At 46.7% G+C, this 16,400-nt stretch overlaps 1 protein-coding gene and 1 pseudogene across 2 annotated transcripts; one reads left to right on the top strand and one right to left on the bottom strand.

Moving 5' to 3' along the window:
* On the top strand, positions 1–4,415 carry LOC311122572 (large ribosomal subunit protein eL32-like). The gene is made up of 4 exons (XM_084196914.1): positions 1–62; positions 3,112–3,212; positions 3,521–3,702; positions 4,230–4,415. The coding sequence occupies exons 2-4, from the start codon at positions 3,117–3,119 to the stop codon at positions 4,357–4,359; spliced, it is 408 nt and encodes a 135-aa protein (XP_084053040.1). The 5' UTR covers positions 1–62; positions 3,112–3,116; the 3' UTR covers positions 4,360–4,415.
* A 587-nt stretch (positions 4,416–5,002) lies between these two features.
* LOC311122574 (cullin-associated NEDD8-dissociated protein 1-like) lies at positions 5,003–15,211 on the bottom strand (annotated as a pseudogene). Its single transcript has 17 exons — positions 15,202–15,211; positions 14,947–15,070; positions 14,415–14,655; positions 11,959–12,076; positions 11,602–11,684; positions 10,017–10,091; positions 9,489–9,774; positions 8,897–9,093; positions 8,410–8,595; positions 7,913–8,132; positions 7,791–7,819; positions 7,475–7,686; positions 6,511–7,112; positions 6,107–6,268; positions 5,588–5,753; positions 5,171–5,252; positions 5,003–5,008 (listed from the first exon to the last, which is right to left on the bottom strand). The product of its transcript is annotated as a cullin-associated NEDD8-dissociated protein 1-like (transcript).
* Between the last annotated feature and the right edge of the window lie 1,189 nt (positions 15,212–16,400).

The raw sequence follows: 16,400 nt of genomic DNA, 5'->3' as shown, positions 1-16,400 counted from the left end.
TCCGTTCCAATCTCCTCCCTCTTTCCCTGGTCTGGTCTGAAGGGAAACAGACAGCCCAAACGGTAAGCGAAAATGTACATCTGTAATCATCGTTATAAATGTATGACTCTAATCCATAAAAAAACAACGTTATCCATTACATATTCAATCGAACTTTATATATGTTTCGTTATTGTTGCTGAACTTTGTAGATATGTGTCACTTATTGTTACAAGAAAAACAGGCACTGAAATGTCGAATCAAAAGATGGTGACGTAGCCTAGTGTTATTCGACTCCGCTAGCTAACAGCTGAGGTCCGTCCAGTTATGGACACAGTGGAAGAGTGTGATGCTCATGTATGCCCACTGATCTAACGATATCTAACTAGGGAAAAGTTGGAAAACGGGTCGATTTAACAGTTTTCGGAGAAGATGTCTTGTAGTTGTACACTGTAGTTGAGTGACGTGGCTAACACACCACGTTGATCCAGTGCATCACAGTAGCGTCCAGTGCATCACTTTTGACACATTGTTACAAGTAGTACGAACCGAAGTGGGGAACGTTGTTAAACATCAAATGAACACATCTTAAAAAATTATGCAGGCACATCAGCCAATCAAGCATAGCAAATTAACCTACTGTAGTTTTCTTCATACTTGTAAAATCATCTCAATGCAGTGTATGTTGACTAGGCTAGCAAGCTAGCTACACTAAAGAAAAATATAAAAGCAACAGGTAAAGTGTTGGTCCCATGTTTTAATGAGCTTAAATAAAATATCCCTGAAATTTTCCATACCCACAAAAAGCTTATTTCTCTCAATTTGTGCACGAAATTGTTTACATTGCTGTTAGTGAGCATTTCTCCTTTGCCAAGATAATCCATCCACCTGACAGGTGTGGCATATCAAGATGCTGATTTAAACAGCATGATCATTACACAGGTCCACCTTGTGCTGGGGACAATAAAGGCCACTGAAATGTGCACTTTTGTCACGCAACACAATGCCACAGATGTCTCAAGTTTTGAGGAAGTGTGCAATTGGCATGCTGACTGCAGGAATGTCCACCAGAGCTGTTGCCATAGAATTGAATGTTCATTTCTTTACCATAAGCTGCCTCCAACATCGTTTTAACTTGGCAGTACGTTCAACCGGCCTCAACTACAGACCACAGTAACCACGCTAGCCCAGGACCTCCAGATCCGGCTTCTTCACCAGCGGGATCGTCTTGAGACCAGACAGCTGATGAAACTGGGTTTGCACAACCAAAGAATTTCTGCACAAACTGTCAGAAACCGTTTCAGGGAAGCTTATCCGCATGCTCGTCGTCCTCACCAGGGTCATGACCTGACTGCAGTTTGGAATCGTAACCGACTTCAGTGGGCAAATGCTCACTTCGGTGGCCACTGGCATGCTGGAGAAGTGTGCTCTTCACGGATGAATCCCGGTTTCAACTGTACTGGGCAGATGGCAGATGTGTGGGCGAGTGGTTTGTTGATGTCAACGTTGTGATCAGATTGCCCCATGGTGGTAGTGGGTTATGGTATGGGCAGGCATAAACTACTGACAACAAACACAATTGCATTTTATTAATGGCAATTTGAATGCTCAGAGATACCATGACGAGATCCTGAGGCCCGTTGTCGTGCCATTCATCCGCTGCCATCACCTCATGTTTCAGCATGATAATGCACGGCCCCATGTCGCAAGGATCTGTACACAATTCCTGGAAGCTGAAAATGTCCCAGTTCTTCCATGGCCTGCATACTCAACAGACATGTCACCCATTGAGCATGATTGGGATGCTCTGGATAGGCGTGTACGACAGTGCGTTCCAGTTCCTGCCAATATCCAGCAACTTCGCACAGCCATTGAATAGGAGTGGGACAACATTCCACAGGCCACAATCAACAGCCTGATCAACTATATGCGAAGGAGCTGTGTCGCGCTGCATGAGGCAAATGGTGGTCACACCAGATACTGACTAGTTTTCTGATCCACGCCCTTACCTTAAAAAACAAAAAGGGTTTCTGTGACCAACAGATGCATATCTGTATTCCCAGTCATGTGAAATCCGTAGATTAGGGCTTAATTTATTTATTTCAATTGACTGATGTCCTTATATGAACTGAAACTCTGTAAAATCGTAGAAATTGTTGCATGTTGCATTTATATTTTTTTGTTCAGTACATATTGTTTGGCTGGATGACCTTGCGTCCAAGAGGATAGCCAACTAAACTCAACTATGTACTTCACATCAACGGAGTTTTGCGCCGACTAGTGTGAGTGGACTATAGATCCGATGTCACCCAATTTCAGCACCCAGACAATAGCAACAGGACAATTGCGTAATTGCGTGCTATTCTTTGGGTGCTGAAATCCGTAGTTTTTAAATAAAATTCATTTTTATGTCGGAGCTCCAGTCCGCCCACGCTCAACTCCATTGACGTGAAGTACAAAGTGTAGTTGAGTTTACTTGGCTACCAAGACCACAACCATTCGCAGTCATTTCATATAACCATATACCATTTAGTGGCACAGAAAGAAAAGAGGGAGGTTCATCAGGAGATGATCTCCTTAACCCTGTATTTTGTAATTGCTGGCAATTCTTATCATTAATACAGCGAATGTTTTTAATTGTGCTCCGAAATTAAATATAAAATGTCATTATAGAGCCCTGAACAAGGTGGTTAAAGCTAGCTAATGAATGGCTGTAAATCCAATGGGAAAGATGAAGACTGCTTGTTCCTCCAGGCTACTGCTAACAGACTGCTTGTTCCTCCAGGCTACTGCTAACAGACTGCTTGTTCCTCCAGGCTACTGCTAACAGACTGCTTGTTCCTCCAGGCTACTGCTAACAGACTGCTTGTTCCTCCAGGCTACTGCTAACAGACTGCTTGTTCCTCCAGGCTACTGCTAACAGACTGCTTGTTCCTCCAGGCTACTGCTAACAGACTGCTTGTTCCTCCAGGCTACTGCTAACAGACTGCTTGTTCCTCCAGGCTACTGCTAACAGACTGCTTGTTCCTCCAGGCTACTGCTAACAGACTGCTTGTTCCTCCAGGCTACTGCTAACAGACTGCTTGTTCCTCCAGGCTACTGCTAACAGACTCGTTTTTTCTTTACCTCCAGGCAACATGGCAGCTCTCAGGCCTCTGAAAAGGCCCAAGATCGTCAAGAAGAGGGTGAAAAAATTCATCAGACATCAGTCAGACCGTTATGTCAAAGTCAAGGTACGGTTCAGACCACAATAACCTTAATTAGAGCAACGGTATTTCAATCCTTGGCACGTGGATGTGTTAAACCAGGGTCGTATTCATTAGGGCGCACGGAAAACAAGTGTTTCTTCTTGGACAAGTTCATGTACTGTACTCCCTTCAGTATTCACGAACGGGTCTTTTTCCCAATCAGATAATCTCTTGCCAATAATTGGGTAAAAGATCAGAATAGTGCTGTCTGTGTAAACGCAGCCTTGGTAACCATGGCTAGTGTATTTACAGGATACTGCCTTACTCTTTCTCAACTATCTTCTCCTTTGTAGCAAAACTGGCGTAAACCCCGTGGTATCGACAACAGGGTGCGGCGGCGCTTCAAGGGCCAGATGCTGATGCCCAACATCGGCTACGGTAGCAACAAGAAGACCAAACACATGCTGCCCTCCGGCTTCAGGAAGTTCCTGGTACACAACATCAGAGAGCTGGAGGTCCTCATGATGAGCAACAAGTAAGATCCGAACCACAGATGTCTGTTCCGTGAGGTGTGTTAGGTTCTGAACAAACAAGAGTTAAAAACTCACAGATGACTAGAAAAAGCTCAAACCAAGTTTATTCACCCCACTGGGTCGTACAGCTGCAAAGACAAAACATCTTTATACCTTCCAACTAGGCGGAGTCACCTCCTTGCATGTCTTAAGATAACCAATCCATCTGTGGTGTTATAAGCAGAACCACAGTAGGTGCCTCTTACTGGTATTGTCATGGCCCTGCCTAACTCTAGGACCCTCATGGGAGTGAGTATGTATTTGTGAGATGTTCTTCGACGTGGCCCCCCCCCCTTCTAGCAGTATCTTCTCTCCAACTGTTGACCTCGAGTTGAGTTCCACATCCCTCATGGTCCCGGTTCCGCAGCCACTGGCTTGCCTTATCGAAATGGAATCAACCCTAACCCTGATGACAGTTGTTTCCAGAGAAATCACATTTTTTGCCCTCATGTCTATTACTATTACATTTATGTCCCCTTGACCTCCACAGGACCCATGCTGCAGAGATAGCCCACAATGTGTCGTCAAAGAACAGGAAGTTGATCGTGGAGAGGGCAGCTCAGCTTGCTATCAAGATCACCAACCCCAACGCCAGGCTACGCAGCGAGGAACACGAGTGATCTAGACCCACCTGTTATCTATTTATTGTTTGTTCAATAAATGATCTATACGTGTAGATAGTATTTACAGTCTTCTTTGCCAGTTCATCAATGCTTTAGGGGGGTGGGGGGCTTAATGCTAGTTTTATGTTTTACACACTAGAACTAAACATTTTGTTTATTTGCGATGCATTAATTGGGAATACTGTATCAACATCACAGCCCTACAAAATGGCACTGGATACCACCGGCTTGTCCAGAAGGCACGTTTTCAACTATCAACTTCCAAGGCAGGATATGAATACATTTTACATTTTAGTCATTTAGCAGACTCTCTTATCCAGAGCGACTTACAGTTAGTGAGTGCATACATTTTTCATACTGGCCCCCTGTGGGAAAAGAACCCACAACCCTGGCGTTGCAAGCGCCATGCTCTACCAACTGAGCTACAGGGGACCCTGTAGAATAATGTCTGAGGCAGTGAGTATGACCTAAGACAGCCATACAAAGGCATCTAGCCAAAATGTTGGGCACTGGCTTTGGTTTCTGTTAAACATTGTCATTTCATTTTAAAGAATAACTTAAAATTATTCTGGGGTGTTCCCTCCTGTCATTTAGTTTTAACTGGTGTCCATGCCTTCCACTGTGCTTAAAGATATACTGGTTAATTCTAAATCAACCCAGATAAAAAGTGAGAATCCTGTGCACAAGTCAGATCTTTTCTAGTCTGTGGATTCTATTACAAGTGTTTTTCGGACATCCAGATTAAAGTTCCAACCGAAACCACCTTTAATTATTTTCTGCTTGTGTGGACTGCCATGTCACCACTTACCTTCGTGGTGCAGGTTGCGCTGAGTGGCCTCTGGACCACAGTGTTGGGACACAGACAGGAGAGTCTGGCCAGCATGATGAATCTGCAGGACATGCAGGAAGACTTATTAGAGAAATAAGACCATAAAGACGTTCTCTTCAAAGTTTCATCAAAGCCTCTCATAACAGCCTTCACCAAACAGCAGCTGATTTTTGGTTCTGGGGGCCGAGAATAAAACAACCTTTTCTGAGGGACAGCGTGGCCCTCCCCGAATCACCAGCAATGCACTGCTCTCATCGAAAAACCATTGAGTTAGTTGGCTGCGTTTTTTACGCTTAATTTGTCCAGTTTAGCAGTGCCCAAAAACACCAGTGCCATGTTTTAGGGGCTGTAAAGGCCTTGAGGAAGTTAGTTTGCGGTGCTATAATGTTTGCGTGCAGTCTTAGGCTGATGTCGTAGTGGTCTTTCAGGTCTTCTATGTGGTTGAGGAACTCGAAGATGTCAAGGCAGTCCAGTCCACTGTCCAGCAGTGTGTACATGCACTCAAACAATTCCTCACGTCCAGACCGTCATCCACTATGTTCCTAAACGAACCCATCTCAACATGAGATAGGCAGAGCTCATTTTACAGACGCTCTTATTCAGCGCGACTTACAGGAGCAATCAGGGTTAAGTGCCTTGCTCAAAGGCACGTCGCCAGATTTTTCACCTAGTCGGCTCAAGGATTCGAACCAGCAACCTTTCAGTGACTGGCCCAACGCTCTTACCCACTAGGCTACAGAATGTTACTATCCTTGCAGATGAGAGTTGTTTAGAAGCATAGAAATATTCCACTCGACACATAAAGGGCTGGTTTCCCAGTCAGATATTAAACCTAGGACTTTCTCCATTGAAAGTACTTTTTAGTCCAGCTCTAGTGAAAACCTAGGGAAACCAGCCCATGAGTTTTTAGAATATCTCTCTAATGAGCTCTTTCCAGATATGTGTTTCATCATAGAGGATAGGGAGGACTGAGGCTAGCAGGCCGCGGATCAGAGAAGGTTTGTTGTGGGCAGCAGAGTTAAACATCACGCAACGGACGTTCGGGGTCTTTGTCCTGCAGAGTCTTCAGGAAGTCGCCTGGCATAGAGAACAGGGTCGTGTTTATTACACACCAAATGGAAGAAAAGCAGACTGATTCATTAGAGCAACGTTTCCAATTGCTCTAATGAATACAACCCTGGATATGTTAACTGCGTGTGCATTTCAAGTGACACCCTGTTCTTCATAGGATGCACTATTTTTAACCAGATGTGGCTTTGGCTCAAAGTAGTGCACTATACGGAACAAGGCTGTCATTTCACTTTTATTCATTTGTTATTTTAAGCATCCCTTGAGCAATAAATCTATGGGCACAGGCTGATCAACAATGGTGAACTTAACAGTAGTGACCACAGTAATGTGGGTCATAGGAGACCCTGAAGACAGCTGTTGTTTGAGCTTGGGCAGGAGCTGAGCCGGGTTGACCATGGTGAGTTTCCCCAGACACTCCGCCACCACATTCCTTGTCCCCTCCTCTGCACACTCACGGTTCTTAAAGAGCAGAGCCCAGATATCCTCGACGTGGGCCAACAAGCTCTCTGCCGAGCAGGCGCTGATCACCTCTTTGAGGCTGTGTAACAGCAGGTACCTTCTCTTAGGCTGGCTACCTATCTCCTTCAGCATAAAGGGAAGGTACTCCTCCAGGTTGCCCACACAGATGTTCCCCAGAGCACCCTCGTTGGGAGAGGAGAAGGCCTCCAGGGTCACGGTCTTTAGCTCCTTCTGACCCCCCAGGTTGATGGTACGCCCCACCTCCCCCAGACAGAGGAAAGACAGGATCCTGACTGACTCGGGAGACTTGAGGTTCTTCACTTCCTGGATGAAGGAGGTGACCATTCCGGAAGCTTCTTTAGGGCACACGGAGGAGAGAGTAGCCACACACCTGGACAAACATGAGAAAGAGAAAATAAAATATAGAAAGCATATTTAGTGTTACTTTAACAAATCAATCAATCCAATAAATGAATCAATCAATCAATCAAACTACAACTAACCTCCCGAGTGGTTCGAATCCAGGCTCTGTCGTAGCCGGCCGCGACCGGGAGACCCATGGGGCGGCGCACAATTCGTCCAGGGTAGGGGAGGGAATGGCCGGCAGGGATGTAGCTCAGTTGGTAGAGCATGGCTTTTGCAATGCCAGGGTTGTGGGTTCGATTCCCACGGGGGGCCAGTATGAAAAAAAAAAAAAGTAACTATAAGTGACTCTGGATAAGAGCATCTGCTAAATGACGTAAATGTAACTACCTGGTCACAGAGTAGTAGGACTGTCTGTGCATGGGTGTGGGGTCTGCAGCCTTCTCCAAGCTCTGAAAGGGGCCCGTTGTATCCCATGTTCCCAGCCTTGGTGACCACCAGCGCTTGGAAGAACTTGAGGATGGTGAAGAGAGACCCTCCTTGGAGCAACGGGGAATTAACCAGATGAAACACACCAGGTAGGAGCCCAGGATGGGGATTCCCTCAGTAAGTAAAGGTCGGAGGTCAATCCTAAGGGGTGACGCGGCGATGAGAGTCAAGGTCTTCACTGCTGTCAACCGGAGAGGAGAGTACGGGAGGAGAGTACAGAAGAGAATATACTTTGTCACAGAGATACTGTTGGAGGAATGGAGCAGTTTAGGGGTCAAGGGCACAACAGCAGAAGATGGTACCTTGGATACTGATGGTCCGCCTCTCTACCCTGCCTACCTGGTGATCTCGTTCTTCAGCCTCTCCAGGAAGATCTGCTGGGTTGGCTGGAGGTCCCCACCCAGCTGGTCTCCTAGGTGACATATGACGTGACCCATACAGGAAATGGCCCTCTCCTTCACTTCCTGGTCTATGTCTGCAGCCTTCGTCCTCTTCAGGGTCCCAGCGAACAAGTCCTTCACGTAGGGCTTGACGTCGAACGTAGAGGCAGATAGTTTGTCTAGAATAGAAGATAATAGATACTTTATTGTCCATTTGGCTATAACAGAAATCCGGAAAACACGTTGAGAGGCACAGAGTCAGACACGGTGCAGCTTCCTTGGATGGAGAGCTATTTTGTGGGTTAAGTGCCTTGCTCAAGGGCACCATGGTAGTGTCAGTAATGATCTGACACCAGTAGCTATCCAGTTGCCAATTCAGTCTCCACTTTTTCATCGCCCGGCCCGGGACTTGAACCACAACCTTTATTTTCCTGGTCCACCTCTCTAACCTCTGACAGCCTAATGGGCGTATCATCTGCTGAGTGACCAGTATGGCCTCGAGGTGATCTTATATACACACTGCACCAACGGGGGGCAGAATAACCTTAATGTGAGGGTGGAAGACGTCAGGAGGGTGGCTGCACGGGAGGACATAGAGGAAAGAGAGGGCGTTGATCTTCATGTTGGACGAGGTAGACTTGTCTGTGAGTAAACGATACCCGAAGAGAGAAGATTAATATGAATGTCAAGTTGACTTCTTGGCATTGTACCAACAGCCATTGTAACACTATTTCCTTTTAAGTTACTGTAGGTAACTATCTAGGGACAGGAAATAGTCCTGAGTAAGTACAGAGAAGAAATTAACAATTTTAGGTCACGTTATGGAAAAACTACTGGCCCAAAAAATAAACAAAGGAATGTAGTAAATTAACATGTAAGTGAAGAGGTGAGAGCTGGTGTGTGTCCCCCTGGGCTCCTGGCTGGTGTGTGTCCCCCCAGGGCTCCTGGCTGGTGTGTGTCCCCCCAGGGCTCCTGGCTGGTGTGTGTCCCCCCAGGGCTCCTGGCAGTACGTTGGCCAGATCTGTCAGCAGACAGAAACAGCCCTGTCTAGACTTCATGCTCTTCTCTTTCAGCTGCTCGTGGAGAGCCTTCACTACTGTGGGGAAACAACAAACAAACAAAGCATTGAAAATCCCACCACTGAGGGAAAGCTCAGATAAAACGTACTGAAATATGTCCTCTCAGTTAAGTAAGCATTGTGATACAGTATTGCTGTTGTCTTGGATTAGGACTCACTTTTAAAAGGCATTTTATCTCAATGAGACTAGCCTGGATTAATAATGGTTAAACAACAACAACAAACTACTTGTTTCCTAAGCAGAGTGAGAGCTGGGTCTTCTTAAGCAGAGGGATAAGTGGGTCTTCTTAAGCAGAGTGATAACTGGGTCTTCTTAAGCAGAGTGATAACTGGGTCTTCTTAAGCAGAGGGATAGCTGGGTCTTCTTAAGCAGAGTGATAACTGGGTCTTCTTAAGCAGAGGGATAGCTGGGTCTTAAGCAGAGGGATAGCTGGTTCTTCTTAAGCAGAGTGATAACTGGGTCTTCTTAAGCAGAGTGATAACTGGGTCTTCTTTGCCTCCGGTTTCTGCTGCTGTGATGAGTCCCTCAGAGGGCCTGGTCTGCTTGAGCAAAGCGACAAAGGCTACAAATATATCCGTCTTGAAGTTCTCCCTCTGTTTAAACCGAGCCAGCAGGGCTGGAGCCACTGAACCATACAGCTCTACTAGCAGGTCTCTCCTGGTGCTGATCACAGCCTCCAGACACTTAACAGATGACCTCCGCACCTTCCAGCTCATGTCGTCACTGTACTCGTCATCTGACTCTACAGGGGGCAGGGCAGTGTTGAAAAGCTAAAAACTTTGCAAAGCACATTCGAACTCCTACACAACGGTGGCAGCTTAGTTGCATATTTTTTTAACATTGCACATTTTAACAGTGTACAGTAACAATTAAATAAACATGGTGATGTATGTCACTGTTTTACAAAGTTGTAGCTGCAACCACTGAGTAAAATGTGGCGTTGCAACTGTATATATTTGGAAATAAAGACATTCACAACAACACCTTGGTCCTCATCCTCTCTGGCCTCTGTGTCCATGGACTCATCCCAGTTCTCATCCACGTCATAGTTGTACAGTCGTGGTCAAAAGTTTTGAGAATGACACAAGTATTGGTCTTCACAAAGTTTGCTGCTTCAGTGTTTTTAGATATTTTTGTCAGATGTTACTATGGTATACTGAAGTATAATTACAAGCATTCCATAAGTGTCAAAGGCTTTTATTGACAATTACATTAAGTTTATGCAAAGAGTCAATATTTGCAGTGTTGACCCTTCTTTTTCAAGACCTCTGCAATCCGCCCTGGCATGCTGTCAATTAACTTCTGGGCCACATCCTGACTGATGGCCGCCCATTCTTGCATAATCAATGCTTGGAGTTTGTCAGAATTTGTGGGTTTTTGTTTGTCCACCCGCCTCTTGAGGATTGACCACAAGTTCTCAATGGGATTAAGGTCTGGGGAGTTTCATGGCCATGGACCCAAAATGTTGATGTTTTGTTCCCTGAGCCACTTAGTTATCACTTTTGCCTTATGGCAAGGTGTTCCATCATGCTGGAAAAGGCATTGTTCATCACCAAACTGTTCTTGGATGGTTGGGAGAAGTTGCTCTCGGAGGATGTGTTGGTACCATTCTTTATTCAACTTTATTCAACCCCACACATGAATGGTCTCAGGATGCTTTACTGTTGGCATGACACAGTACTGACGGTAGCGCTCACCTTGTCATCTCCGGACAAGCTTTTTTCTAGATGCCCCAAACAATCGGAAAGGGGATTCATCAGAGAAAATGACTTTACCCCAGTCCTCAGCAGTCCAATCCCTGAACCTTTTGCAGAATATCAGTCTGTCCCTGATGTTTTTCCTGGAGAGAAGTGGCTTCCTCGCTGCCCTTCTTGACACCAGGCCATCCTCCAAAAGTCTTCGCCTCACTGTGCGTACAGATGCACTCACACCTGCCTGCTGCCATTCCTGAGCAAGCTCTGCACTGGTGGTGCCCCGATCCCGCAGCTGAATCAACTTTAGGAGACGGTCCTGGCGCTTGCTGGACTTTCTTGGGCGCCCTGACGCCTTCTTCACAACAATTGAACCTCTCTCCTTGAAGTGCTTGATGATCCGATAAATTGTTGATTTAGGTGCAATCTTACTAGCAGCAATATCCTTGCCTTTAAAGCCCTTTTTGTGCAAAGCAATGATGAAGGCACATTTCCTTGCAGGTAACCATGGTTAACAGAGGAAGAACAATGATTTCAAGCACCACCCTCCTTTTAAAGCTTCCAGTTTGTTATTCTAACTCAATCAGCATGACAGAGTGATCTCCAGCCATGTCCTCGTCAACACTCTCACCTGTGTTAACGAGAGAATCACTGACATGATGTCAGCTGGTCCTGATGTGGCAGGGCTGAAATGCAGTGGAAATGTTTTTGGGGGATTAAGTTCATTTTCATGGCAAAGAGGGACTTTGCAATTAATTGCAATTCATCTGATCACTCTTCATAACATTCTGGAGTATATACAAATTGCCATCATAAAAACTGAGGCAGCAGACTTTGTGAAAATTAATATTTGTGTCATTCTCAAAACTTTTGACCACGACTGTAGTTGGGCTCATAGGTGATGTATCTCAGACGCAGCTTGATCACCGTGGGGATATGAGGGGACATCTCATTAGGGCATCTATTATTAAAAAACAACAGGTAAGGTGTAAAACATAGTAGTTATAGGGCTGTAGTTATAGGGCTGTAGTTATGGGGCTGTAGTTCAATTGTGTCTAATCTCAGCAACCCAGAACCAAATCTCACGTGAGTGCGGGCCTCTGGTCAATTAGTAATGGGTGAAATCATAAGACAGAGAGTGATCGAAAGAGATATCGAGAGAGACATCGAAAGAGATATCGAGAGAGACACAGAGATCGAGAGAGAGAGAGAGAGAGAGACAGAGAGACATTCACTAGAGAGTTTTACCTGCAGTCAAAGCTTGAAAGGCCTGGAAGCAGTACTCCCTGAGTTCATCATCCTCCACACTGCAGAACTTCACCACCATTGGGATGGTCTTCTCTCGGTGCTCACCTGCAACAAGAGATGTCCAACAATTGACCCAGAGGCAACTACATATACTGAACAAAAAAATAAACGCAACATGCAACAATTTCAAAGATTTCCTCATATGAGGAAATCAGTCAATTGAAATAAATCCATTAGGCCCTAATCTATGGATTTCACATGACTGTGAATACAGATATGTATCTGTTGGTCACAGATCCCTTTAAAAAAATGACCTCACAATGGGCCTCAGGATCTCGTTAGGGTATTTCTGTGTATTCAAATTGCCATCGATAAAATGCAATTGTGTTCATTGTCTTTAGCTTATGCCTGCCCATACCATAACCCCACACCACCATGGGGCACTCTGTTCACAACGTTGACATCAGCAAACTGCTCGCCCACACGGCGCCATACACGTGGTCTGCGGTTGTGAGGCTGGTTGGAGGTACTGCCAAATTCTCTGATGCGGCTTATGGTAGAGAAATTAACATTCAATTATCTGGCAACAGCTCTGATGGACATTCCTGCAGTCAGCATGCCAATTGCATGCTCCCTCAAAACTTGAGACATCTGTGGCATTGTGTTGTGTGGCAAAACTATTTTAGAGTGGCCTTTTATTGTCCCCAGCACAAGGTGCACCTTTGTAATGATCACGCTGTTTAATCAGCTTCTTGATACGCCACACCTGTCAAGTGGATGGATTATCTTGGTAAAGGAGAAATGCTCACTAATAGGGAGGTAAACAAATGTGTGGACAAAATCTGAGAGAAATAAGCTTTTGTGCGTATGGAACATTTCTGGGATCTTTTATTTCAGCTCATTAAAACATGGGACCAAAACTTTACATGTTGCTTTTATATTTTTGTTCAGTGTAATACTCTTGATATATGGCTATGGATTGACCTATATAATTCTGCCCTCTGCTGGTGCAATTTCATATAACAGGTTGGGAGAGAAAGGAGGGAGGACGAAAGGAGAGTTGAAAGTGGATTTCAAGAACTTGGACGTAGCCTAATATAAAATTACAAAGAGGAAAACCATTGAACAGACAAACACCACCCCACCTAGCTAAGGCTACGTTAGACGAACACCACCCCACCTAGCTAAGGCTACGATGCCCTTACCAACTAGATGCCCTCACCCTCTAGATGCCCTCACCAACTAGATGCCTTCACCATCTAGATGCCCTCACCGTCTAGAGCCCTCACCGTCTAGATGCCCTCACCATCTAGAGCCCTCACCGTCTAGAGCCCTCACCGTCTAGAGCCCTCACCGTCTAGATGCCCTCACCGTCTAGAGCCCTCACCGTCTAGAGCCCTCACCGTCTAGATGCCCTCACCGTCTAGATGCCCTCACCGTCTAGAGCCCTCACCAACTAGATGCCCTCACCGTCTAGATGCCCTCACCGTCTAGAGCCCTCACCGTCTAGAGCCCTCACCGTCTAGATGCCCTCACCGTCTAGATGCCCTCACCGTCTAGAGCCCTCACCAACTAGATGCCCTCACCAACTAGATGCCCTCACCAACTAGATGCCCTCACCGTCTAGATGCCCTCACCAACTAGATGCCCTCACTGTCTAGATGCCCTCACCGTCTAGATGCCCTCACCGTCTAGATGCCCTCACCGTCTAGATGCCCTCACCGTCTAGAGCCCTCACCAACTAGATGCCCTCACCGTCTAGATGCCCTCACCAACTAGATGCCCTCACTGTCTAGATGCCCTCACTGTCTAGATGCCCTCACCGTCTAGATGCCTTCACCGTCTAGATGCCCTCACCAACTAGATGCCCTCACCGTCTAGAGCCCTCACCGTCTAGATGCCCTCACCGTCTAGAGCCCTCACCAACTAGATGCCCTCACCGTCTAGATGCCCTCACCCTCTAGATGCCCTCACCGTCTAGATGCCCTCACCAACTAGATTCCCTCACCATCTAGATGCCCTCACCAACTAGATGCCCTCACCGTCTAGAGCCCTCACCGTCTAGATGCCCTCACCGTCTAGATGCCCTCACCGTCTAGAGCCCTCACCAAATAGATGCCCTCACCGTCTAGATGCCCTCACCAACTAGATGCCCTCACCGTCTAGATGCCCTCACCGTCTATAGCCCTCACCAACTAGATGCCCTCACCGTCTAGATGCCCTCACCAAATAGATGCCCTCACCGTCTAGATGCCCTCACCGTCTAGATGCCCTCACCAACTAGATGCCCTCACCGTCTAGATGCCCTCACCGTCTAGATGCCCTCACCGTCTAGATGCCCTCACCAACTAGATGCCCTCACCGTCTAGATGCCCTCATCGTCTAGATGCCCTCACGACTAGATGCCCTCACCGTCTAGATGCCCTCACGACTAGATGCCTACCCTGGTGGCTGACGGTGGCCAGACACTGGATGTAGGTACGTGTGGAGAGGTCTGCTGTCCCCGGCCCAGCTAAGCCAGCAGATGCTCAGTGAGCTGGATGAAGAGGGCCGTGCTGCAGCTGGGCACCAGGTGACCAGGGGCCATGATAGCCCTCTTCCTCACAGCCATACGGGGGCTGGTCAGCTGGGGGAGCAGGCTGGTCAGGATGGAGGCATGGAAGCTGATCAACGTACCACTCAACCTATCGGGAAGAACAGAGAGGGTGCAGGATCAGATATTAGTCAAGAACATTATGTAACATTCTTTCAAATATCTGAGCTGTGCTTGATTTGGCTAGTTTCCAAGTACAATGGAACCAATGGCATAGACCAATGGATAAGAGCGAGAATCTAAATGACAAAAAATGTAAAAATGGATCCCAACCTTAAATAGTGATATCTATTTGGCCCATGTCTGTCCAGGATAAATACAGGTCATTATGGAGTCTTCTGCTTAAAAGGCATGTCTATAACACTAGGAAAGCAGTAGTAACCTTCCAAACATGTCCAACAGGATGTCCAGAGCCTCCAGCTGAACAGGAACATCCTCCTGTTTCCCCATGGCTCCTATCAGCTGAGCTGTGATCTTCTTACATACATTGGCAGTCAGGCTCAGACCTGGTAACACATTGCAAAACAGGCATCCTAACACTCTATAGTTTTCTGCGTCCAGATTCTCTACCCTTCTTCTGAAGTATGCACTTGTCTTGTACACTCCCTGTCATGGATTTAACAATGGTGGACACTACCTCCAGTCATTGCTTACACCAATCCAATGCTTCAGACGGTTAACTGACAGAATATAGTACACTCTCAATGGCCAGTTTCCAACCATTCTGTAGTGTAGCTTGTGCAAAAAAGGTAGAGAAAGAGACCCGTACCTGCAGAGCATGGGGTCAGGTAGAGAAAGAGACCCGTACCTGCAGAGCATGGGGTCAGGTACAGATCGAGACCCGTACCTGCGGAGCATGGGGTCAGGTAGAGAAAGAGACCCGTACCTGCGGAGCATGGGGTCAGGTAGAGAAAGAGACCCGTACCTGCAGAGCATGGGGTCAGGTAGAGAAAGAGACCCGTACCTGCAGAGCATGGGGTCAGGTAGAGAAAGAGACCCGTACCTGCAGAGCATGGGGTCAGGTAGAGAAAGAGACCCGTACCTGCAGAGCATGGGGTCAGGTAGAGAAAGAGACCCGTACCTGCAGAGCATGGGGTCAGGTAGAGAAAGAGACCCGTACCTGCGGAGCATGGGGTCAGGTAGAGAAAGAGACCCGTACCTGCGGAGCATGGGGTCAGGTAGAGAAAGAGACCCGTACCTGCGGAGCATGGGGTCAGGTAGAGAAAGAGACCCGTACCTGCAGAGCATGGGGTCAGGTAGAGAAAGAGACCCGTACCTGCAGAGCATGGGGTCAGGTAGAGAAAGAGACCCGTACCTGCAGAGCATGGGGTCAGGTAGAGAAAGAGACCCGTACCTGCAGAGCATGGGGTCAGGTAGAGAAAGAGACCCGTACCTGCAGAGCATGGGGTCAGGTAGAGAAAGAGACCCGTACCTGCAGAGCATGGGGTCAGGTAGAGAAAGAGACACGTACCTGCAGAGCATGGGGTCAGGTAGAGAAAGAGACCCGTACCTGCAGAGCATGGGGTCAGGTAGAGAAAGAGACCCGTACCTGCAGAGCATGGGGTCAGGTAGAGAAAGAGACACGTACCTGCGGAGCATGGGGTCAGGTAGAGAAAGAGACCCGTACCTGCGGAGCATGGGGTCAGGTAGAGAAAGAGACCCGTACCTGCGGTTAGTACTTATTCTATTTTTCTATTTTCTCATATGACGTTATTTAAACTGTCAGTATTATGATCATTGTAATTTTTAAGTCATTTAACCACAACAATTATTTTCTTCACTGAAAGTTGATTTACATGTATTTTTATGATCATAACCTTGACATTAATATGGCTT

Source organism: Coregonus lavaretus (genome assembly GCF_964263955.1).
Source record: "Coregonus lavaretus genome assembly, contig: HAP1_SCAFFOLD_570, whole genome shotgun sequence".
NCBI lineage: Eukaryota > Metazoa > Chordata > Actinopteri > Salmoniformes > Salmonidae > Coregonus > Coregonus lavaretus.
This window is presented reverse-complemented; position numbering and strand designations above follow the sequence as displayed.